The sequence below is a fragment of the Corapipo altera genome, unplaced genomic scaffold (assembly GCF_003945725.1).
Source record: "Corapipo altera isolate COAL_440 unplaced genomic scaffold, ASM394572v1 23b, whole genome shotgun sequence".
Lineage (NCBI taxonomy): Eukaryota > Metazoa > Chordata > Aves > Passeriformes > Pipridae > Corapipo > Corapipo altera.
Window position 1 is genome coordinate 8,945,262 of NW_020884885.1, and position 24,172 is coordinate 8,969,433.

Genomic DNA, 24,172 nt, shown 5'->3' on the forward strand with positions numbered 1-24,172 from the left:
TAATTTATGGATATGTAAACATAAAGGAGTTAGGATCTAGGAATAATGCCCTAGATCTTATGTTTACAGATTGTCAGTCTATACCTATTAACATGCTAAGCCTTGCATTTAAGGTCTGGATATGTTCCAGAACTAAGTACGTCCTTGGAAACGGATTTCTGATAGTGATGTCCATGGCTGAAAATCTGAAATGCTCAGCACCATCTAGAATTAAACTAAAGCTCTCAAGGGCACATGCTTTCAAAAGCTTTTCACTCAATATATTGCTGTATTAAATTACAAGACAAATGTATACTCCCAAATCTTTTGTCAATTGAAAATGTGTGCTACTAATTTGTTGCTGATGCAAGGTACAGGCTCACAACAGAGTGTGAGGAAAAAACCAGAAAGTTTAATAGTCAGTTGCAAAAACAGGGTAAGAGAGTATCAAGTACAAAAGCTTGCAATCATTTCCATTGATACAGTAATTGTTCACAATGAGTTCTAAAATAAAATTAAGAAATCATTACTATAAGAAGAAACATTAATCCACAGAGTAAATGCAAAACTCTCTCTATAAAATCTACACCATATCATTTTGAAAAATACATTTAATGTTATTACAGGACAGCAGGAGAGACATGTCTTTTATTGAAAAACAGCATAGCTGCAGAAGTGCCAGCTTTGCCACATTGCCTGCTGGACTGAAGAGGTATAATCAAGAAGAGTACATGTCAAATGAATATTTGACCTTGCAGCCAAAAAGCCCAAAAGATAATGGAACTGGTCAGTGCTAGGTGGGACTGTTTGGTTTTTTTTTTATTTGACTGATTAATTTTTTTAGACAGCTAACTCAGGAGTAGAGAAGGTATTATGAGTCTTCAAGAACTGCAGAAAATCATCAAAAACCAGGTAAAGATTGTCATGGAAGTGTGGTCAATGCCATACACAAAAAAATGGTATAATATTCTCTTCCATACTGTTCTGACTCACTTGTTTCACTGTAATCTAAGTATTAAAATTTCACCTATTCTACAGAAGGATTTCTTCTGAATAATACTGTATACCTATATGAAAGATCCTCTCTCACTTTAGAACAAGTGGCACTCTGGTTGCAGAAAAGCGCTTAGTAAGAGCATAGTAGCTTTCCTTGCTCAAGATGAGTTCTTCTGAAGGACCCATCTCTACTCCCAGTGGTGAATGAGGCTTTTGTCACACTAAATTTCCTCTCCTATTCAGGGCACAGACACTTTTTCCATAACAAAGTTCTCCTTGGCAGTAACAATACAATCTAGTCATTAACAAGAGGATCTTGACAGGAGCTTCACACCACTACCTGATGTTCGAACACCTTTCACTTTTGCTATATTTAGTGAATTTTATTTTTTGGAGAGTGAAATTGAAAGGAAACATTGAGCTGCCTAATAAAACTTGCTATTCTGGTCCCTAGAAGTCATGGTCTTTGTCTACTGCGAAAATTTACTGGACAAATGAAGTACTGTGGAGTCCTTCTTTTGCTCTTCCAATCAGCAAGGGGACTACAAATGCAACATGGAGGAAGATGCATACAGCAGAGAGACAGGTCTAAGTATACCTCACCTCTTTTACGTGTCCCAGGATGCATTGTGCTGTTCAGGTACGTGACTGTACTCTTCTTGCGCTGCAGGGAAGAATATAACAATTTCTGCTGACCAACATTTTTTGAAAAACTATATGCACTAGCTGAGGAACAGTGCAGTAGTCCTGAGTGAGATTATCGGCTTTTTTTTGTCTTCTGAAGCACAGATTCAGAAAGATTAGCTTTTTTACACTGCTTCTGACATCTGGACTGCTTCAGGCTGACACATAAGCTGACCAACACATATTGCCATTTAACAAGAGCTTTACATAGGAGAAGGTAGAAGAAGACATAAGTATTAGAAGAACACCCCAGTGTATTTACTATTTAAAAATCTGAGGGTCATGTGATTGCAATGGCCTTTTGAACTATAAATGATAGCTTGCCAGTCTAGTTAGGACTGAGATAGCTTAGGAGGTAGCAACATGGCAGAAAGACACAAAAGATCAGAATGAAAACACTGGCTTCGCCCAGCAAAAAATTAATACCTCAGGCTCAAAAACAGCTCCACTGTACACTGGATTTGCTGTTGTTCTTCTTTTCCTCTCTTGTCGCTTACTTTGGATTTCTTGTAAAACAAAGCATTCAAGTTAGAAAACAATGGATGTCAGAAATATATGAAGTTCTCGGAATTCAGTTTGCATGTGAGGAGAACCGTAAAGATTTCTACAGAACACCAGTCATGCCCAATATTGGCAACTGTGTTAAACTTCTAATTTCTGAAGGTTTGAAAACTAAGAGCTGACAAGGAATACAAACACAGTGCTCAATCAACTAATAAATGATTGCCATCTTCTTGCCAAGTAGTCATGGTCAGCGCAACTAAAAGCCTCTGGTAACCTTGCTGATACTTAAAAATACAGTAGAGAAATATGCAAGCCATTGAAATTATAGGCTGTCTTTCACTGTATAGGATTAGATGTTTAAACTATAAAACCAATTATAATCCATTAACTTGTTCATTACAAATTATGACCTCATGAAATCATGAAATAAATGAAAAATCCAGATGTAGGTTACAGTAAAATTATCCATGGTGTATCTTTGCAGAGACAGGGGTTGTCTAGAAAGCAAGAGTTGCCCAGTATTGCCACAGATTTCTTTCCTAACACCAGAGCATACACCTTCTTCCCAACCACTCATCTCCACTGTATAAGTAACTACTTTGTTTCAATGTAATAAGAGGAACAAAAAAGTATGCACAACAAACTAAGTTAGATCAAGAGTACAGACACCCCAAAGGTACTACTGTGCATGAAAATACTGAATTTAATATAGAAATATTTTGGAACTCTACTTCCAATTCAGAAACATGAAACAGGGAATGCAAGAACGTTTTTCCTACCTTCCAGGTGGTCATGAGTAACTAGTCCCAGAGACACCATGAAGGCAAGTTTCTGTGAGGGGGGAGAAAAAAGATCATTAAAAGCCCAACTCTTAGGACAAGTTATGTCATTTAGGTCCTTTAAAGGCAGCTGACAGGTAACTAAGCAACAAAAATATTTTTAGTAATACTTTGCTTCTATAAATCACTTTTTCATTCATGTACGTCAAACAGCTTCAGAAAGAATAGACAATAGTCCCATTTTCTTGACGGGAACCCAAACTGAGATACAAGAAAATACCAATTGCTCATGATCACAGAGTTGGCAGAAATGGGAGCAAGAAAGCAGTGTCTTTACTCCCAGCCCAGCACTGAAGCGACTGTGTGATTGACTCTTAGTAAATACCAACACAGTTCAATTGCCAGAAAAATAATGCTAGTTTAAGATCATTCTTCATCTATTGTGAACTACAAGGAGCAATTCTGGCTTACATTTGCTGTTTGATAAGGACTATGGTGTTCTTAAAGGATTCCAATTTTAACGGAGAAAATTAACAGACATAAAAATCAGAATTTGTACTGACAACGGTAAGTGCTCACACAGTAGTTGAATCCATTTACAGAAACAAACGAAGTAGAGCATTTAGCTGCAGTCAGTTTCATAGCTCTGCATGGCAGAAAGGCTTTAAGAAAACAGCTGTTCTGGCCACTCTTTCACCCCAAACTAAACTGGACTAAAACCCAAGCAGAATGTGAATATACATGGCTCTTTCCATCCTGCTTACCAGAGCAGAAATATTTTCCAAAGCAAAACAAAGACATTTCTTCAGCATTAAGAATAACTCCAGAGTCTAAAACTTCAAAGGAATGGAAATCAACACTGTAATCTAAGCCCCTGTGAAGGAAGTATCACAGAGAAATTATGATCTTCTAACTTACAAAAGACTCAGAAGCCAAATGCATTCCAGAACTGAAAAATGCAATGCACTACATGTATTTAGATTTCTTATTCTGTAGCCTTATCAACTACTGCTGTCCAACAGGAATGCATGGAATGTTAAAGTTAAGGAGTCTTGAGGGAACAGAGGGAGAAGAATATTTTCTGAAGGACAGTGTCCTTTTTTTTCTTAAAAGAAAGTTCTGGGTGTACCTGTGGATTTTCTTCTCGTTTTGGCTTCGGTGCAGCAGGTGGAGTAACTGTACGACTTTCTGTCTGCTTCTCTTCTGTTTCCACATGTGGTTTAATAGTCTGAAAAGAAACATTTTTTCTCTCATTCAGTGATAAGAACTTTTTTTCACTTTGACTATTAAAGTAAAACAAATACTTTTGCAGACACAGAGGAAAACATTTATACCCGGCAATGTACTAACAAAGACTTAATTGAGGAATCTGACGTGAGAGGAATGCTAAATAAAGTGTTTTCATCTAACAAAGGATGAAACAGCCTTGCCACCATTCCATTAACCCACAAGCCAAGCAAAGAATAACAACCATCTTAAAGAGCTAACCTTGCTACAGAAATCACCATAAGGTATGGGAAAACTAAGAGACACTTCAAGAAAATTCATCCCGTGGAAGAATTCCACATTGAAACCATTCTGTGTGGCACGTGCATTTTGTATTTTTCTCACTCCTCAGTATTCATAGTACATAGAATAATGAATGGCTAAAAAACTGTCTCTGAGTCCTACAATCTCATATATTTCTGAAGTGTTTTCCTCTTCTCAAGTCATAATCTTCTGCATGACAGTCCTCAGCCCATAGCACAGCTGTTGAAGCTATAAACTGAGTGTGGTAAAGCTAAAGAGAGACAAACTTTTCCCCTTTATGATATGGAGAAAATACACAGAAAAATTCATGTATTATTGAACCACCGCCACTCTTCTGTTACGTATTTCAGTAGTTGAATTGCCAGTAATTTATTCGAAGAGTAAATGAATATTGCTGACATCAAAAGAAACAGGCAACAAAAGTCAAGTATTGTAGAATTACAACTTCAAATCACACGAAAAGGGCACAACTGCTGAGATACTTGTGGAACAGCCCCAAGGTACGCAAGAACCTACTCTTGAGACTTCATAAGCAGAACTGACCACGAGCATATCTCTCATGCACATAATTTTCATAGTCTCCGTAAGTGATTTCAAAAGCAGAAAGAAGGTAACTTCAAGGCATGTTAGTCTATGAAAGAGTTATAAGTGACATAGATACTACTATTATCTATATAAATAACATAAATATTACATGTTAAAGTGTGCAATATAGTATAAAATATACTATTATTAACATAAAAGTGAAACAGAATATTGCTTTACTTGAACTGAATGGTAAGAACTCTCAGTTGCAATCCACACTGACTGAAGTATCATTTTATTTTACAGAAGTCTTGTCTGGAGAGAGACTTTAAAACTAAACATCCAAATTCTCTGTTTCTGAGGGTCTTATTTCACTCAATCAATCCAACTATTAGACTTCAGAAGCTTAGTGAGACTATTTTGCCTCCAATCACAAGACCACAAGACCAAGGGATCAAGGAAGAAATGGCTACATTTATCATATTCAATATCCCAACAATTTTGTGCAAATTTTGCCTTTCACATCGCCACCCCTTGCAAAACAAAAGGGTTTGATATGAACATGGATTTCAGTTTGTACTCGTTCTCCAAGACATCAGTCAAACCCTGCAATGCAGCCTGCTTACAAACTACTGAACTTAAAACAGTAGGGGGAGCATAACACACTGAAGCAGGAGAAAAAGGTGCCATGGCCCATATTAAAGGAAATGGTAACTTCTATCCCAAAAGTTGCAAGTCATTCCACAATTTGTACTGTCATTGGAACGTATCTCCGGTACCCACTGAAAATTCCTCCCTGGTTGTCATCCTCTCCAAACCTGCACAGTAAAGCAATAAGCCCAGTATCTTGCATTAGTAGGCACTTTATCTGTACCTGTTTTTCAACGTTTGGTTTGCTGATCTGTACAGTCTGAGGTCCAGCGAGCCTGGTACCCGGTGCTGCTATCACAATGCTGGTGAGCTGTGCCATAGGGAAAGTTTTGGCTATGGTTGCTGTCTGCCCGTTAACTACACGAACTGGATGTATGGAGTTCTGAGAGTTGGGTAAAGAGGTGGGTGTGAACTTCGTTGTCAACATCACAGGCCTCTGAATAAGCTGAGGAGCTGCAAGCATTGGAGGAGGAGCAGGGGCAATAGGAATGTTATTTTGGGCAACTGGTTTAGGTCGAACCTACAAAAATAAGAGACGAAAGAAGAAAAAAAAAGAGAGATTCGAATATCAGTATTTCAGATTAACTTTTTTACTAAGTCTTTCAATTCAGCTTGTACAATCTGCAGGAGGTTATTTGATTTTTTTAGATAATGTAATTTTTAGCACAGCACCCTAAGTATGCTACGACAAAAAAAAGTCACATTTTCAAGCCTACTTACATAAAATCCATCCATAACATTTGCATATGCAGTCACTGTCCCTGAAATGGTATTTGGATGCACAGACACTTATACTGAATGTTTATTGCCAAGTGCCTTAACTGTATCTAAATTAACATTTTGGTTTTGCAAGCCAAAACACCCATGTAATATTTACAGGCACAGCTGAGGCGCTCATGTTAAAAGTGTGTTTCAGGGTTTTTTACTGAACCTCCAAGAAGTTATGAACAGTTGACTATGTCCTGAAATAATTATTTTTTTCAGCAAATACCTGCTACCTTTGTCAACTCCATATATTTATTTAGACATCTGTACAACCAATCTTGTGAAGCAAAAAAATTGACAAGATTATACATTAATCCCTTATAGAAAGTACTAAAGGCTACAGGTAAATGCAGTCATTTGTCTTCTTTCAGATGAAAGAGCCACAAGAATATTCCCCAACTCCATCACCAATACTTGCTTATTTCTTGTCCATTATTAAGTTTGTACTTATCATATCATTACAGAGCACAGAAGTAGAACATATTACTTTCAAAATAAATCTTTTCTTTTCCTTATTTGATTTCTATTGTCCTATCCACCTTTAATACTCCATAAAGCATTTTACCATGGAAAACTAGGTCACATTCCAACAGATCTTACCATTCCCAAATCTTAATCAGATATCAACCTGTACTTTCCTTCTTCATTTTGCAAAAGATTTAGACTTTTATTCACAGCACCACATAATTCTTACAAATGAAACAGTTCTTCAATGATTTTTTTTTCAAGCGTCCTTCCCAAACCATAAAAATAAAGTAAACCACAAGTTTTAGTGCTCAGCTTCAACAGAGGTCACACTCTCTGTCGCAACACAGAAATACTTGGGAACAATCTAGAGACATCTTGTGGGGGTTTTTTCACTCATAAGTGGCAAACAACAATTACAGCAACTTCAGTCCTCAGGTGATGCTTTGATTTTGCTGACACCTGTTCCATGGGTTCATTCCATTTGACGTGAATAAGATCATATGCAAATTTAATAATCACAAACTCATACAGGCTCGGAGGCAGCTCAGGAGTTCTCTAACTTGACCTCCTGCTCAGAGCAGGGCCAACACTAAATGCAGATTAGGTTGCTCAGGGCTTGTCCAGATAGGTCTTATAGAACTTTTGAGGATGGAGCTTCCAAAACATGTCTGGGAAGCCTCTTCTGCTCCTGATTGTCCTCAAAGAGAGAACTGTTTCCTTATATAAAGTCTAAATCTTCCCTGTTCCAATTTATGACCACTGCCTGTAATTCTCCTGCCAAGCACCTATGTCTCCATCTTCTGGTTTATCTCCTTATTGATATTGGAAACAATGCTGCTGTTAGGGTGCCTCCAAAGTCTCTTCCCTAAAATGAACAAGCCCAAATCCCTCAGCTCCCCTTTACAACTCCTATATTCCTGTCCCCCCAGCTTCCTTCCCATGCTTCAATCAAATTTATCAACCAGGGGTTCCAAGACTGCATGCTGTTCATCAGATGCAGTTTTATGATTACTAAAGAAAGGTGGATAATCTCGTCCCTTAATCAACTGGCTGTGGTCCTGTTGGTACAGCCCAGTATGCTGCTAGGCTTCTTTGCTGTTAGGGTACGCCACTAGTTTAGCTACTGTCAACCAAGACCTTTTAAGCTGTGATGCTCCCCAGCCAGTCACTCCCCAGCCTGTACCTGTGCAGGGGCTTAGTCCATTCCAGGCACAAGACTTTGCCTTTTTCCATTCTGAAGCTCAAGAGATTCCTGCTGCCCATTCCTCTGTCCTGTCGAGGGCCCTGTGAATGTCAGCATTCCCCTCAAGAATATTGCATCCTCCAATTTGGCATCATCCCCAAACCTCCAGCAGATCAGCAATAAACACTGACACAGTGTTGGTCAAAAGTATCTTCTACCTATGCTATAATTTCTTTCTTCTATTGTTTGTTCTCTGTATACTCACCTGTGGAAGAAAATTTGGACGAGGAGTAAGTCTGGGAGGAGGGATGAACTGCGGCACTTTTATGGGCTGAGGCGTAGCCTGAACCTGCTATAAGAACATAAGACAGTTCAGTAAGAGGAAGTTAGCTTTGAAGTTGTTCACCAAAATCAACGTCCTGAATGTATTTTCAGACCTGATGATGTCCTTGGTTTTCTACTCTGTAAACAGGTTCTCATTAGGAACGTATTAAAGACAGAGCTAATCTTACGTTCTAGTTCCTACACACCTTGCTTCATAAATTGCAGGCATCTTTCCTTTTAGTTCAACTGTACTGTGCTTTGCAATCTACAACCATTTCATTTGAAGATAATAAAAACTTCTATTTGTTTTAAACATTAAAAATTGACTTTATAACAGACAGGAAATGGTAACAGACTTTATTCAGCTTTGTTCAGCTATATAAACCAGGGTCCTTTCACAGTGCATGGCAAACAGAAGAATAAGAGAGCATCTCATTCAAATAGTAAAGATCTGGAAGTTACAATTCTTTTGGTAATATTAATGGGACTATGAGGGGCTCTAAATAAACAACTTGACATTTTCAATTGTAGGCCATTCTTTTGAAGCAATTAAGATATGATATTAAGGAATCCTAAATACTTCCCTGTCTAACTGAAATCAGCTGCATGGAGCTGCCATGTGATTAACCACTGAACAGCATGACAAGCTACCCTGAGTACCTGGGGAGATTCTCTGAAATTAATGTCCATGTTAGTTTACACCCATCTGTACTTCTGCCCACCCACATAAGATTACAATTTTCTTCAAAAAGGTCTTGTAATGATTAATTAATGCTTGAGAAAATATTCTGGTATTTCTGATGAAATTTGCTAGAGAAACATAGATCATGGACTATTATTAAAACAGAATCACTTCCTCAAACCTAAGTGAGTTATTCAGCAAAGAAATGAAGCACAGACACAAAGGACAGATGAGAGTGGTGCAAGGGATGACATAGGAAAAGAAAAGAACAGTAGAAAAAACTCCACTCAAATAGTCTTCTCTATTCTGATCACAAACATATGCCTCATTAGGAAGCAAAATTACTTCCATTTTCATTATTAAACTGTATTTTTTAGTAAGGATAAATTGGATTTATGTTTAGTGAAGCCATAGCCCTTACTTCAGAAGTAAAATTTCCCTGTCATGATGCTATACAATGCCCGGGTTCCAGAGCAAGATTGACTCAAAAAAACATTAGGATATAAACCCAAACTGATCAAATGAAGAAAGTCTGACATCTACTTTACCAAAGAGAAGAGTAGGAATTTTGCAGAACATAGCCACATAGATTAGATAAGGACAAAGCAATCACTGCTGCCCCATGAATAAAAATTACTAACAGGGCAAACTTCACACAGGTGATGATAGCACCGATTTAATTCTATAAGGCAAAACAGTATTCTCCCAAACAAAACTCTCCAACCTGGAGAGTAAATTTTTTTCTTGTAGGCTATCATTTTAACAATGTCAACTAGTGAAGACTTATAACATGTCCCTACTGTCCTCCTTTCTGTGCAAAAACCTGACTGTTTTTTTTTTTTCTGATTGTCCTCTTATTAACCAAACCCACACATATCTGCAGGGCAAACACATGAAACGCTTACCAAAGTTACTGTGTTTTTTGTCACTATTTGGACTGCCTCAGCTCCTGGCCCAGTGACCTTATTTGTTGTCTGGAGGTTGACTGGTGCATTCTGCGCATCAGTGCTGAGGACTGCTTTCTGATTGTTGTTGATAGCAGTAACCATGGCAATGGTAGGTCTCTGACCCACAACAGAGGCAGGCATGGTCGCAGTTGCTGCTTTCAAGACGAGAGGTAGTGTCTTAGTGGTGATCATAGAAGCTGTAGTTACAGTTTTCTAAGGGAAACAGAAAATACACTGTAAGAGACAGAGACACTCCGTATCAGACAGGACGTGGGTTGGTTAGTCAGAAACAATAGACAGCGTGAGAAAGAAAAGGCAACACTGAGCCTATCTACCTGCTGTTCTGACAAGGACATTATCTTACACCTCCGAAAACTGGATAGCAAGAAAGCATTCTCATTTGAGGCAAACCTGTTTGGTCTGGTTTAATCATCTGTAGCAATGCAGATTGATCAAAACAAATTCCTGAGAAAATTACAGTTAAGTGTTAGTGGCATATGCATTTTGGATCTTTTAGTTTCATATTACTTCCAAACATTGACTGTCAATATCAAACCTATAAGTTGGAAGTTTATGGAACATACAAGCAAATCAGCTTCTCATCGAGTAAAACTCTAATTTTCAAATGGAAACTTTAGTTACAGTGATCCTCATAATCAGAGGAAGAGAGGAAAAACATTCATAAGCTGGTTTCTTTAAAAACAAAAATATATTTTTATTTTGGGCATTCCAATCTCAGTTTAGCCATACATACAGTTATCTAGCACTGAACTTTCTTTTCTAAGAGTGTTGGCAGAGCTGTCCTGAAGTTGTAAGAGTTGTCTGTTAGTCTGTCCAGCTGCAGGCAATTAAGCTTAACTTCTGTGGAATGGGCTAGTTTTGGAACATATATGTGACACCGAGATTGCTCTTGGCCTGTTTTAAAAAGAGTGGGTTTGAATCACGTTTATCTGAAACGCCTGAATACATTATGCCCATAAATTCCAAAGTTAAAACAACTATTATGTCATAATTTTATTTTAAAATGTACTGTCTTCTAAGATGCTAAGGAAAACAGACATTATGAATCTCATTCAAAAAGCAACAAGGTGAGAGTCTCCACATAAAACCAGAACACAATACGAACCGAAAACTCACAACAAGTGACACTCGACAGAATGGCAAGTGATCTTACTTCTTTTCTCTTTGGTGTAAAACTCCATTGGCACTGCATCTTCAAAACAGTTATTGGCATGATCAAATGCTCTTAGTACTAAGTAATCACCATTCTCTCCTGATGTCAGTTGGTGAAGGGATTTGAGCACAAGTCCTGTGAGGAGAGGCTGAGGGAGCTGGGGTTGTTTAGTCTGGAGAAGAAGAGGCTGAGGGGAGACCTCATCACTCTCTACAACTCCCTGAAAGGAGGTTGGAGCCAAGTCGGGGTTGGTCTCTTTTCCCAGGCAACCATCAGCAAGACAAGAGGGCATGGTCTTAAGCTGTGCCAGGGGAGGTTTAGGTTGGATATCAGGAAGAAATTCTTTACAGAGAGGGTAATCAGCCATTGGAATGGGCTGCCCAGGGAAGTGGTGGATTCTCCATCCCTGGAGGTTTTTAAGATAAGACTGGATGTGTCACTTAGTGCCACGGTATAGTAACCATGGTGGTAGTGGATAAAGGGTTGGACTTGATGATCTTGGAGGTCCCTTCCAACCCAGCTGATTATATGATTCTACAATTAGGCTCTACAGAGGAAATATTGGAAAACCAGGGATCAGGCAGTCTTATTCGTGTTCTGAACACGCCTGATTTAGACTGCCTGATTTTAATCATACAAGACCATTCTCTTCTTTCTAATAAAACAATATATTTCCAGTTGGATTCCTCAGTATTTTCACCAATATTGTTTCCTTAAAAAAATCCACAGTTTACCTTCACACTTCTAATTTCATAATGCTTAAACTGTATCCTGTAAATTATGCCCAAATATGAAAAAAACACTGTATAATGCAAAATTAAAGGATAATGTATGTTTTATACATTTATAAAAAATCCAGACATAATTAAATTTTCCTTTCTGCAACATGAACAACTCCCTTAACTTTTTATCTGAGATCTAAGGGCTTCTTATTGACCTGTTGCACCTTCTCCAAAGCAAGAGGCTCTATTCCTATAATGCAGCAACATTATTCAAGAATGAGATGTAACACAGTATCATTTTCATAAGCATTACATTCAACCATAAACATTTTAAAGAAAGGTGTAATCGATCATGTGATACAAGACTGATTCTTTCAAGGGGTTCTATTAAATCTCTAAGTATAGTATAGTATAGGATATATACCTCAGAGTATAGTTCCAGTCAGAAGTTCACAGAACTTGAATATCCCTGTTACTTTGCTGAGCATTAATTACCTTGGTTATTCTAAAAAGTAGTCAATGCATGAATTCATACTGATGTGACATTCATAGTAAGCCTACATTATTTCACATAATATTGCAATAATATGACCTCTTAGCAGGCTTGTTGCTTTATGAAAATTTTAAAAGCCCTTCTTACTGGACTATATTAAGTATATTGAAATGTCACTGTTAAGGTGGCATATACTGATTTCTAAATTTGATTACTCTGAAAATAATAATTGAAAGCATTCTCTTTACTGATATAGCCTTGAAAAATGTGTTATCTACAAAAGTAGGCACCAAAAAGCTCTCTAGAGAGACAAAATCCTTGACCTTTCTTTGCTGAAAGAGACTGATAGGCAACAAGACAGAGGCACAACCTTAGATGCAAAATGTGTGCAGAAACTAGTGAGGGTACTTCAGAATTTTAACAATATAAATAAAATATAAAAGTGTTAAGAATAAAAACTGGCTTATTTGTCCAAGTGACAGGACAACCTGCCTTTCAGTTTGCAATTACTTTCCAAGTACTACTGTACCAATGGTAGTCAGAAGGATGCAGCAGTTTTTGGACTGTTTCGCTAGAGGGCTCTTTAACTTAAATTTTACAACCCAGGAGATGACCTGGAAGTTAATGCATGAATGCAAAGTGTGGAATACAGAGAAACACATGAAAATGCATTTGCTGCCATGTTTCCTGACTGAAAAACAGAGATCAGTGATACAGCTAAGACTGATCTATTGTTTGCCTAGAAATACTTCAGGACACGGTAATATTTACTTCTTTGTTGTGTTTTAGCTTTAGATATTGCTGTTGCTGATCAGAAATGCATTTACCTTAAGTTAAATTTGCTTCATTTCTTCAATATTCTTTTCTCAAAAATACAACTAGCTAAGCCTCACAAATACATTTTAGAGTGCATCCAAACCAACTTGCTGAGTTAAAGAGAGAACTAACAGTCCAACCATTTCTCCCTCCTCTGCTTTCAGGAAAAGGGAAAATGAGAATCCCAACTGGTGAAAGCTGTGGGTGTGATTCAATGCAATGTGCATAAAGTAAACTTCACGGGTGAATTCTGCCATCTGCCCATCCCGGTAAACATGAACTCCTAAGACTGCATCAACAGGAAAAGAAGATCTCAGATACACTTCCTTTTACAGAACACCTCCCTTAAATTTCTAGCTATTTTATTAGCACATTTTTGGGATTTTAAATATTTGAACAGGAGAAACTTGAAAATTCCCTCTCAATGACAGCAGATCACTTTCTCTTTAGAGTTATGGGATTATGTCTCTAATCCTATATTATACTGAAATTTACTTTACCTTCCCAATAAAGACACTACTTTCTAAAACTTAAACTATTCAATTAACAATTTACATTCTCAGACAAATCCTTGAAAATTCAGGTAATTATTATTTGATATGAGTTACATCTGTTTAAAAAAAACCCAAACAAGCAGAAAGAAGAGGGAACTGTTTTCTTACATTTTGTTCACAGATCCAGTGGGCATTCTGTTCATCTTTTAAAAACAAAGGATTTTAGTCATACAGTGTGTTCCTACTGAGTATGGTTAGACAATCATTCATACAACTGTGGAAAAGACAGGTTCATTTACTAAACTTTCACTTACTTTAAGGAAGGTGATACTGCCACCCTTCTTTTCTGTGAAGTTATGATTCAACTTTTTAACACAACATAATTTTTTGACTCAGGAGGTTACTGCAGAAAACCCCCACAAGACCCATATCTGCATATGCATAGAAGAAGAAATTCATATTGGAACACTAACAAGTGTAAGTGAAAGTTTGCAGTTTTCTCTCTGCACTTTTCCCTTTTTTTTTAATTTTCAGTGAACTTCACCGTTAGCAAGGAAAAGAATTATCATGGTTTTTTACCTGTGATCCTATCACGTTTGGAGAGGGTGCAGTGGACTGCTGCTGCTGTTGATGGTGATGTTGCTGTAGCTGTTGTAGTGGTTGCGGCTGTGGTGTCTGTAGTTTGTTTTCTGACTGTGCCAATGGCTGTATTTGAAACTTACTGTCTGGCTGTTCCTGCTTCACTATCAAATTCTTTCGAAGCTGTTCCACCACTCTTTTCTACCAGATAAACAAAAACAGAAACAGAAATGATGACAGTTATTTAGCTGCACATATTAGAGAAAATAATAGCACCTAAATATACATTTATTTAATGTAAATAAAGAACTGCTCAAAAGCTTAGTGGGATTTCTCTTTTTAGAATTTTGAATATTGGTGTTATCTAATAGGCCACAGTGGAGTACAGCAGCCCAGCAGGGTGACCTCGCTGTCCTTGCAGAAACCCTTCCACCAAAATTCAGCCTATTCAGAAACCACTGCAAAAGCTCATTAACCCATATTTACATGAGACATGTTAGCATTCAGATTCCAAATTTTCTGATTCCTTCAAACATGCATCACTCCTAAACAGTGACAAAAATGTACTTTGGGTTGAAGCTTCACAGCTGACTTCAAGGCAATGGGCATACCATTTTGTACCAAACTGAGTGGACAGACAGCCAGTTGGAGTGCAAAGTGGGAAATAGGAAGGGCATGATGTGTGGTCATTCTGTTCAATAATATCGTCACCCGAAAAAGAATCAGAGAGGGCTACATACATGGGAAGGAAATGGTCCAGATCTATTTCTCCCAGCTTAAAGGCTTCCTGTTACAATATAGCTTCCATTAAAGTTTGAAATTATTTTAAAAAGAAGTTTCTTCTCCTGGTAGCCATTGTGTATCTTTAGACAGTAACGAGATTTAGGAGCAGGCCAGGTGAGGTGACCTGCAGCCTCAGATACACATTGCCACACGCATAATAAGGAATCACAATTTATATTCATATTTTACTTTAGTGTGGACAAGCATGAAAACACTGTGAGGTTTTTTTTACCTTCTGCAGGCATAACCAAAAATGGACATTTCTTTCCTACATTCCAACCACCCCAAGTTAGGACAGCTTTGAAAACATTTAGCTATATACCTAAGCCCTCTCGATCAAGAGCATATGCACACTGCAAAGCAAATACACAACTAAGTTGGCTTCAAAAGAGGACAATGAAGTCAAGAGATGTGATATAGGCTCAACTGAGAAAGCTCTAGTGGAAACAGAAATGGTTAGGAAACCTCTACCAGAGCCAGGTGCCAACAGTGGGTTGCCCCATGCAGTTGCACTTATATGGAAAGGAAAACAAAACAAAACAAACAAAAAACCCAGCAACAACAACAAACAAACAACCATTTTGATAATACCAAATGTTTTTATTTTGGTTTGTTTTGTTTAGAAGCATTATTATTAAGACATGGTACAAAACAGAGATGGAGATAAAAACATAAAAATCCAGCTTGTTGGGTGTATCGTAAATACAACCAACTGGAAAAATACTTTTCCTCAAATTTTATTTCCACAAAATGACAACATTCTGAGCTAACAAAGTATCTGTTCTGTGCATTGTTCTTGACATACTCTAGACTTATGGTCTCTTAGTTATGATGAGCTAAAACTGCATGATGCTTCAATCACTGAGTGTGTACCTTCAGCCCAGAAGAAGATAACAAAAGGGGTAGGTAGGTTCCCAAATCAACAGATTTGAGAACTGGAACTTTAAAAAGCCAAATAAAAAGCACAAGAAACAAAACCCCCACTGTTGTTTCATAAGGTCGAAGTGTGTGAGCTCACGATTGACCTTTTAGCAAAAGACTGAATTCAGCAACTCACAGGTACACAAGAAGGACTGCCTGCCTTCTACAACACCCACAGCCCTGGTTGAGGATGCATGCTCAACTCTGACAAGAGAAACACAGGTCCAATCTCACTGAAAATTGAGGGAGTTGGTAATGGACAGCAGCATGACACAACTATCTTACACTGCATCCAGTGAAGTGCTAAAAGCTGTCAAAGCCTAAAAGCTGAAAATTGTTTGTTCCCTTCCAGAACAAGGAGCAAATAATAGGAGTGTAGGAAGCATTTTCCTAATTCAGATACTTTACATAGTTTTAAATGGCCTGTGCCTATCAGCTTATTCATATAACTGAACAACCATTTAAAATTGCTTTCTGAAAAGATCAACCATGTTAACCTGCAAATCAAAGTGCCATGTCAGCAGACACAAGAGCTCAGAAAACATTTCCAGAGAGTAACCCTAGGGGAAGGAGAGGAGAAGGCAGCAAAGTAGGAGAGAAAATAATGTAACATGCCTATAGAATACCTGCCAAAAAATGGACTGCAAATACACTGCACAGGAGGCTGAAGAATTACCATACCTGGCACAAACAGGAAGAATATTGTCTTCCACAGCTGCCTGTATGAAATTCAGGGATAATGGTGCTCTTCTACTGATTCCCTGACTGGAGAAAATCAGGAGCAATAGTCCAAGAATGAATTTCCATCTTGTTCTTTACAATGGGAGGAACATTGGTAAGAGGATGAAAAAGAAAAAAAGAGGGAGAGGCAGGCTGGAGGACTCCTCTGCCATACTGCCACAGCAGGGTAAGAGCCACTGAGTTCAGGAGCAGGAGCAAGGTGAGTCACATTGCATTTACATGCTGCCTGTTCCACCCCTGGGCCCGAATCATGACCTGCAGAGCTGGGGAAACACAGGCTCGAAGCACAACTCTTACCAGTGCCTTGTGCAAAAACTGAGGCTCAGCATATTTGGCACAAGATGGATAACGTGAGTGGAAAAACGCCATTGCTCTGGAAGTCTACGCTAGCCTGTTAAAGGCTGCTGAGAGCTGCCTGGCAGGAGCATATCCTGTCATCCATATCCATTATGCAGATATTAAATTGGAAGAAACATCTAATGCTTTTAAGATTCAGAGAGTAAAACTGAAGTTTGCACTGCGTGCCAATTGCTTACTCAGTTTATTAAGCTTCTTCTACCAACTGCTAGTAAAAGTACTACACTGAGACTACAGATATCATTTTACTACCTGCAAGACAGCTGGGATTCTCTGTAGTTATGAAGAGAGAGACTCTGACAACATATTCCAAAGTTATGTAGCTGAATTAGCAAAACCAGACGAGGCTCTCAGGGTTGCACCTACACAGAAACTCAGAGCAGATCTACTCCCATTTTCAGCACTACCCTCTGCTGCGTCCTCCTCTGCACAGCCTCAGCCCACGCCGTTGGTCTGACACCACACGGCTCCCTCGCAGCATCCTGCTGGAACCGCTGCTCTGCAGCCACACAAGAGCCCCAGCACGTGTCTGTCTGCAGCAATGTCAGCAGAGCCTCATTTTGTAGGGAATTAAACAGCAGGGCACTATGAAAGAAACTCTTGTCTACTGTCAGACTTCATTAAGACTGTATTTTAAAACTGTTCTTCAATTACTTGACTGTTCTTAATCACTTTTAAAGACTGTTTGTGCTGCAGGAAGTACAGTCTGTATAAAGTCCTAGCTACACACCTTAGAGACTGAGTGTCAGCGAGATTGAGGTTATCTAAAAGAACCACAAAACACTTAAGAAATTTAATCATTGCCATTTTTCCTTCTTGCTTTTATTTAGGAATATTTAATTCAATTCTTACTGACAACTTCAAAATTTTAAGTTGAGATTAACTCAATCATAAACACATCATCATACACACAACATAACAGTTTTCTGCATATCAGAGAGCTCTAGTTCTCCTTATATTCCTAGAACAGTTTCTTTTTCTGCCATACTACAAAGGTATGAAAAGACTACTTCAAAATTCATTTGTCTAACAGTGCCTTGTAAGCACATCATCTCATAGCTCTTTGCTGTCTTGACATCTTTATCGCTAATCTCATCGAGAACCATTCACACCACTGAGTTCACAGAGCCCGAGACGTCTTATATGACCCTTTCTTAAAGGTAATAATTGCAATCAATATTGTGACATTTAGCAATACCACTTTCTCATTCGTGCCATGGGCCAGATCCTAACACAGCATTAGAAGATTATTTTGGTTTGATTAAGCAGAAAATAAATCTTCTTGGCCATATATCTGTGTCAAAAGATATCCCTGTGCTCATATAAAAACCATCAAGAATACGTTGTTACAGGATAAGCAAAGTCCCTAGAGCAAACTTAAAAGTTAGTAAGGTTTAAAGTTTTTATCCTTATTAGCTAAGCATTATTTCCATTTTAATCAGTCAACCAAGAAATAAATAGTTCTCTGAGTACAGCTATTTTTAAAATACTAGATCCCTTCTTATATTTGGTGACACATTTTCCTCTTCATTCAGGAAACATGTTCAGAAAAGGCCTCCATATCTTAAGGACGGTCTGTTTTTAAACTTCAGAAATCTATACAAATTAAAATATATTCAAAAAAAGAGAAGTAGAGTACTAAACAGCCTTGCAATACATATATTTTCAATCACAAAACTGAGGCTGATGTGGTTTGAACTGCTCAACTGCCTGCTAGTAACCTGCTTTCCTGCTCTTCCAATTTCAGGAAGTCAGCTATTACAGATCCTCTGTTACCTGTGCCCTCCACTGACCAAGAAATGTTCTCTGGGATATAAAAACTGCCAACTGCTGCGAATGAAATGGTAAAAGGCAGTACTGATTTCAAATAACCTCCAATTTGGGAGTGGGGAGGATGGAAGGAATTTTACTGTTCTGTAATCTTCATTTCCAGCCTCCCTCTCTCTTTGGCAGCCCCATTCCCCACCGCTACCCAAACCAAAAGATATCAAAACTTACATGGTAGAAAGAAGCTAAAAGATTTTGGAGATCCAGCACAACTAGACTTTAACCTGCAAAGAGGGTGCATTTTGGGAATGCAATTTTGGAGTGGAAAGATTACAAGCAAGGAGAATAATTGTACAGTCATCTAACGCTTTAAGATGGTATCTAAATTTTAAAATAGTGAAATCCAATTATAGACATTGGTGATGCAGAATCTACACCAGTAAGAATAAAAACCCTGTCAGGCAAACCAGCTTGAATTAAATTCCATTGAAAGAATGATCAAAGGACTATAGAAATATTTACAGCTATTTCTGTGGTTATCCTGTATTTTTACAGAATTCTGCACCTCTGGCTGTGCTTTACTTACAGATCTTTTTATCAACAAAAAAAAATCCAAACCATCTAAACTAGAAATAATTTTATTTCAAGAAAATAGAGTGATACAATTTCCTACTTCTTAAAGGTGATCCAAGTGGCACCTATATTTTTCAGGCAAAAAAGGTTCTTCCAAGGCAGAGGTGCTTGTGTGCTGAATGGAAATGTAGCAATGGGACGGGGAGACCACCTCCATCTCGTTCTTGAATGCCCTCCTGGACATGATTACTGAAATGCACACTGTATACTGGTATAGTTTAAAAATCTAACTTTTTTAAAGTTTTTGGTAAATACACAGATATCTAACCATACCCAGTCAATGGCTGGATTGCCAACACTCCAGTAACTGTCCCAAAGAGCATGTACTGCATTCAGTTCACAGAAAACACAGCTAAAAGCTGCACAAAGATATGAAGATTTCTTACGATGCGAATGAGCACTAGAGATGGACCAAGATAGTACAGTTAAATTTGGTATGCCCTAAATTCATGAGCTTGCTTTGCAGTCTTAATAACTTTAAAACAATTACTGACTATGGCATATGGTACCTTGTGTAAAACAGAATTCAAATAAATCTTCCTTCCATAAAAATCTACTTTGATGTTATGTCAGATAAATATTGTTAGATAGCAACTGGCATAATGTGGAAAGTATTTGTTGTTAAAAATGTTGGTAGACTTATTACATTTAATTATATTTAAAACTATTTAAAATAATTACTGCAGGTGTGATCCTGAAAGAAATACACAGTTCACACATATGTATTTTGAAACACATATGTATTTTGAAAATGATGTGGGATATTTCCTTTATGATAGAGAAACATCACTTGAAGTTGCTAAAAATCATTCAGAAGTGGATTATGCCAGTTCTGAAAACAATGTTCATTCCTTCATTCTTAACAGAGGAGAATGCTTCTGGGTTTTTTTTTAATTTTATTTAAAAATATAGCTAGGATTATAAACGAAAACGGCCAAAAATAGCTGCTGTGCTATTCTGCTTTATACGACTTCTCGATTGCTGAATTTTCAGTACCATGTCTCTTACCATTTGCAATACCACAAGACCAATTAATTTTTGGAAGGGAATGCTGTACTGTGAAATGCCTCATGTATCACCGTCTTGTTGTTTTAGAATATTTACTTTTGCACAAAGAAGGGTGCAGAGACTAAACTAGTAGGAGCAGCACACATACAATGTTTTCCTGCAGCTTATGTATTAAATAACTGTAATATCTAGTTTCTTACCCTAGCACTTCTGTTAACAGAAAGAAACTTGAAAAAACAGCTACGATAATTAAACAATGAAGCAGTTAATGAATGGGGAATTAAGTGTGTGACAACAGTCAAAACAAAACAGGAAAAAGAGTTAAGTGCAGTACTTTGAATGCAATTAAGGAGGAATGGAAAGAAAGGAATAAAATTAATTTTTTATTTTTAAATTTGACAAGGTTTGACAAAGTTTGTCTTGCTTTAGGTTTTTCTGCTTCGCAGAAGTACTTTCAAGTACAAATACAAACTGCTAAAAGGATATGGGGTTCAGCTCAACATGAAAAGGTTCAAGAAACTAAAAAACTGAACTGCTGACTACACTGGAAAAGGTGCTCATTTTAATTATATCTTGCCCATCTTATTGTTCTACCCCCGTTTGTGTGTTTTGGGGGGGAGGGGAGGGAAATCTCCTTAGGGAAAAATAAGAAAGCCATCCAAGTTGTGCAGAAATGAAACAAGGGTTCTTTGTACTTCAACATAAAAAAAGTTTATATGATCCCTGACTAAACCTACTTTACTAAAAGTGTGTAATATGGTCTTGTAAAATCTGCCATGGACTGAAGCTTGGGATATAAAATTTCAGAACAAAAAATATTATGGATTGTTATTTCTATGTAGGAGAACACACAGGAAAACAATCACCCCCATGAAAAAGCCATTCACATCTACAGGCAGTAGCTAGTTACCTAAGCTAAACACCTCTGCCAGGCTGGGCTTGCTGCTTCTCTTCTCTACCTCTGATTTACCTAATAACATGACATCCTTTAAACTGAATTTGTCTGCATTAAGCAAACAAAGTAGAGAAATTTAAAACAGTAAATTTACTTCATGTTTTAAAAACAAAAAACCTAAATAGAAGTGCACTTTCTAATCTGATAACTCCTCATATTTTGAATAACCCCAGCGAAAAGGAGTCAAAAAGTAATTTTACAACATTCTACAGCAGAGTATCAATCCTTGACTAAACATTAATCAGCTTCAGCAGGGTTCTTGTTCATCCTACAGCTATTCTCATGACTGAATCACACCTCCTCTCCTCCTCATGAAAGGCAACACACACAGTTCATGCTCATGCGCTTCATGCGTGATCAGAAGTATCAAAGATGACTAGTTTTACTGAACCACAGAATGCAAATGTGTTCTTTTGTGAACAGAAAGACCTAAATGCTCAAACTATGTTGTACAAACCTGTATTGATAACTCTGATGTTGTTAACAGCATCTCATATTTCATTTCCACAGTTGCTTTACAAATATCACAAACTAACACCAGCATTGTCCCTATGTCATCAACTAAATACTGTTTAGCATCAGTTCAATTAAAACCTCTCATGAACAACATCACATCACAATTCATTGTTGATTTCCACTTCATAAGCAGAATAAGTTATTAGAGTAAAAAGTCATAGTTTCACCCCACTCAAATGAGATTTTCTCTTCTTCCTAGTCACTTACTGTATTAAATACAGACATTCTGTTCAGCTAAATATACCTGCTCTACTGTTTTCTTTAGTTAACCAAGGACAATCAAAATAAAGAAAAATGCCTGCTTCACAGAGAAGACATCAAATTAAATCACTGCAGAAGACACAAACTACTGTCCTCCAATTGTATCACGGTTTGTAGATCAGACAACAGCGGTCATCTGAAAAACAAAGCAATGGTTCCTCCTTACTGTCCCAGTTTAAATGGTATGGGGAGGGGGACTTTGTCCCTGTGTTTGTTTATTTTGGTACAAAAGGTACATCACTAAGTATGATGTACATCACTCAACAACTGAGTTGAGTACCTCACTCAACAATTAAAGATTTGCTGAACTTCCACCTCTCTTATAAACACTCAAGAACAGGCATTTTGCCAGAAGAATGGAAAACTACCTTTTTTGTTGAGAGATGCAGTGCTACTGGAGATAGTTCAAATGAAAACCACAACATAATCAAGGACCCAACAAACAGCACTGTGTAATGTGAAGCTTACTGAGGCTCAGCATATACAGTTTATTGAGAGGTGACTTCTCATGGAGTATAGATATTTATATAAAGAAAGCAAATGCAATGATGGGAGGGGTTTTAGTTTCTCTGAAAAATGTAAAATGATGACTCTGTGGCTGTAATTTGATGGTGGACAAATTGAATCTTGAAATAAGATGCAGATATGGTTAAATGTTGGAAAAGCCTAATATGAGAGGTAACAGCTAGCCATGGTTTGAAGCCTCCATGACAAGGTTATACAGCTTTGTAAAGGAAATGCATAATCTAAGTTTCAGAGCAGACTGTATAGTACATGTGAGGGGGAGAGGGATCTGGGACTTGGGAAGACTCTGCTCATATTTGTCCCCTACCAGGGACAGTGCAAGTGCCTGTTCCCAGCACACTCCTCCAGCACTGAAACTCCACTCTCATTCTTTAGAACATGTCCAGAGGCACAAACAACCAGATATGCTCACGACTGTTTTCTCATCTTCTCCTGAAATACAAGATACTGGCCACAGTTAGAAGCCAAACAAAGCAAGTTATCTTCTTTCTTTGATGCCTTTTATTGTATGCTTCTTTATATATTTAGATATTATTGATTTTAGAATGGGGAAAAAATATCCCCAGGTCAAACTTGCTGGGATATTTTTTCCCTTCCACTGCAATGCAGGATATGGACTACCTGCTAGGATTAGTTGAGCAAAATTCCCTAATCAACCTGCTGACATTGCAAGGGCCTTCAGAATAACTGGCAGGCTAATACAACACCTGTTTTCTGGAAAACAAAGATGTGGAAGACAAAAACTTAGTACTCTGATAACCAAACTTTCCAATTCTCCCTGAAGTCGGAAGACATCACACTGGGTTACTGAGGTAAAATATGATGGCTTCTAACATGCAGGAAGTTAAACTGGTTAACCTCCTTGTCCTTTTTGGAATTGATGTGTGGCATCTTCCCTCTGTTTCCTAGTAGCAGTTTCATAATTAAAGTTTATCGGCACTTTATTAAAAGAAAAAAAAATTTGCATGCTTGATAAAACACAAAAAACCATTTTAAGAACACAATAGTTTTCAACAGACATACATAGTACCTAACTTAATTCATGGGATCAGGCATTAGTATCTAATCTCAATTTATGTATGTAATCTCAATTTTTTTTTATTTCCTGGAATATAAATTCCAGTAACTGTTCTTACTTCTGCCAGAACTCCTCTCTATGAAATTTTAATTCCTTGGTATCAAACTGCCTCAGGATAGTGCCATCACTTCATTCTGCAAGGTAATGGTTATGTGAGATGCAGATATGAAGAAGTCACAAACAGAACAGAAAGAACGTTCTGGCTTCAATGATCACCTCACAGGAAAATGTATTTGAGACCTGTTATATAAGTATGGACAATATCCTGCATGAAAAAAGTACTAATAGAGACTACACAACGGAACATAAACATTCGTATTCCTATAAGTTCA

At 37.6% G+C, this 24,172-nt stretch overlaps 1 protein-coding gene across 7 annotated transcripts in view; it reads right to left on the reverse strand.

Moving 5' to 3' along the window:
- PHF21A (PHD finger protein 21A) overlaps positions 1 to 24,172 on the reverse strand; it is a 128,182-nt gene that overhangs the window by 11,643 nt on the left and 92,367 nt on the right. For all 7 annotated transcript variants that reach the window (XM_027641924.1, XM_027641927.1, XM_027641920.1 and 4 more), the window contains 8 exons: positions 14,296 to 14,496; positions 9,976 to 10,230; positions 8,330 to 8,416; positions 5,872 to 6,168; positions 4,072 to 4,170; positions 2,943 to 2,994; positions 2,086 to 2,165; positions 1,579 to 1,639 (listed from right to left, as the gene is read on the reverse strand). In XM_027641924.1, coding sequence (XP_027497725.1) covers positions 1,579 to 1,639; positions 2,086 to 2,165; positions 2,943 to 2,994; positions 4,072 to 4,170; positions 5,872 to 6,168; positions 8,330 to 8,416; positions 9,976 to 10,230; positions 14,296 to 14,496 — 1,132 coding nt within the window. The remainder of the gene's footprint in view (positions 1 to 1,578; positions 1,640 to 2,085; positions 2,166 to 2,942; positions 2,995 to 4,071; positions 4,171 to 5,871; positions 6,169 to 8,329; positions 8,417 to 9,975; positions 10,231 to 14,295; positions 14,497 to 24,172) is intronic.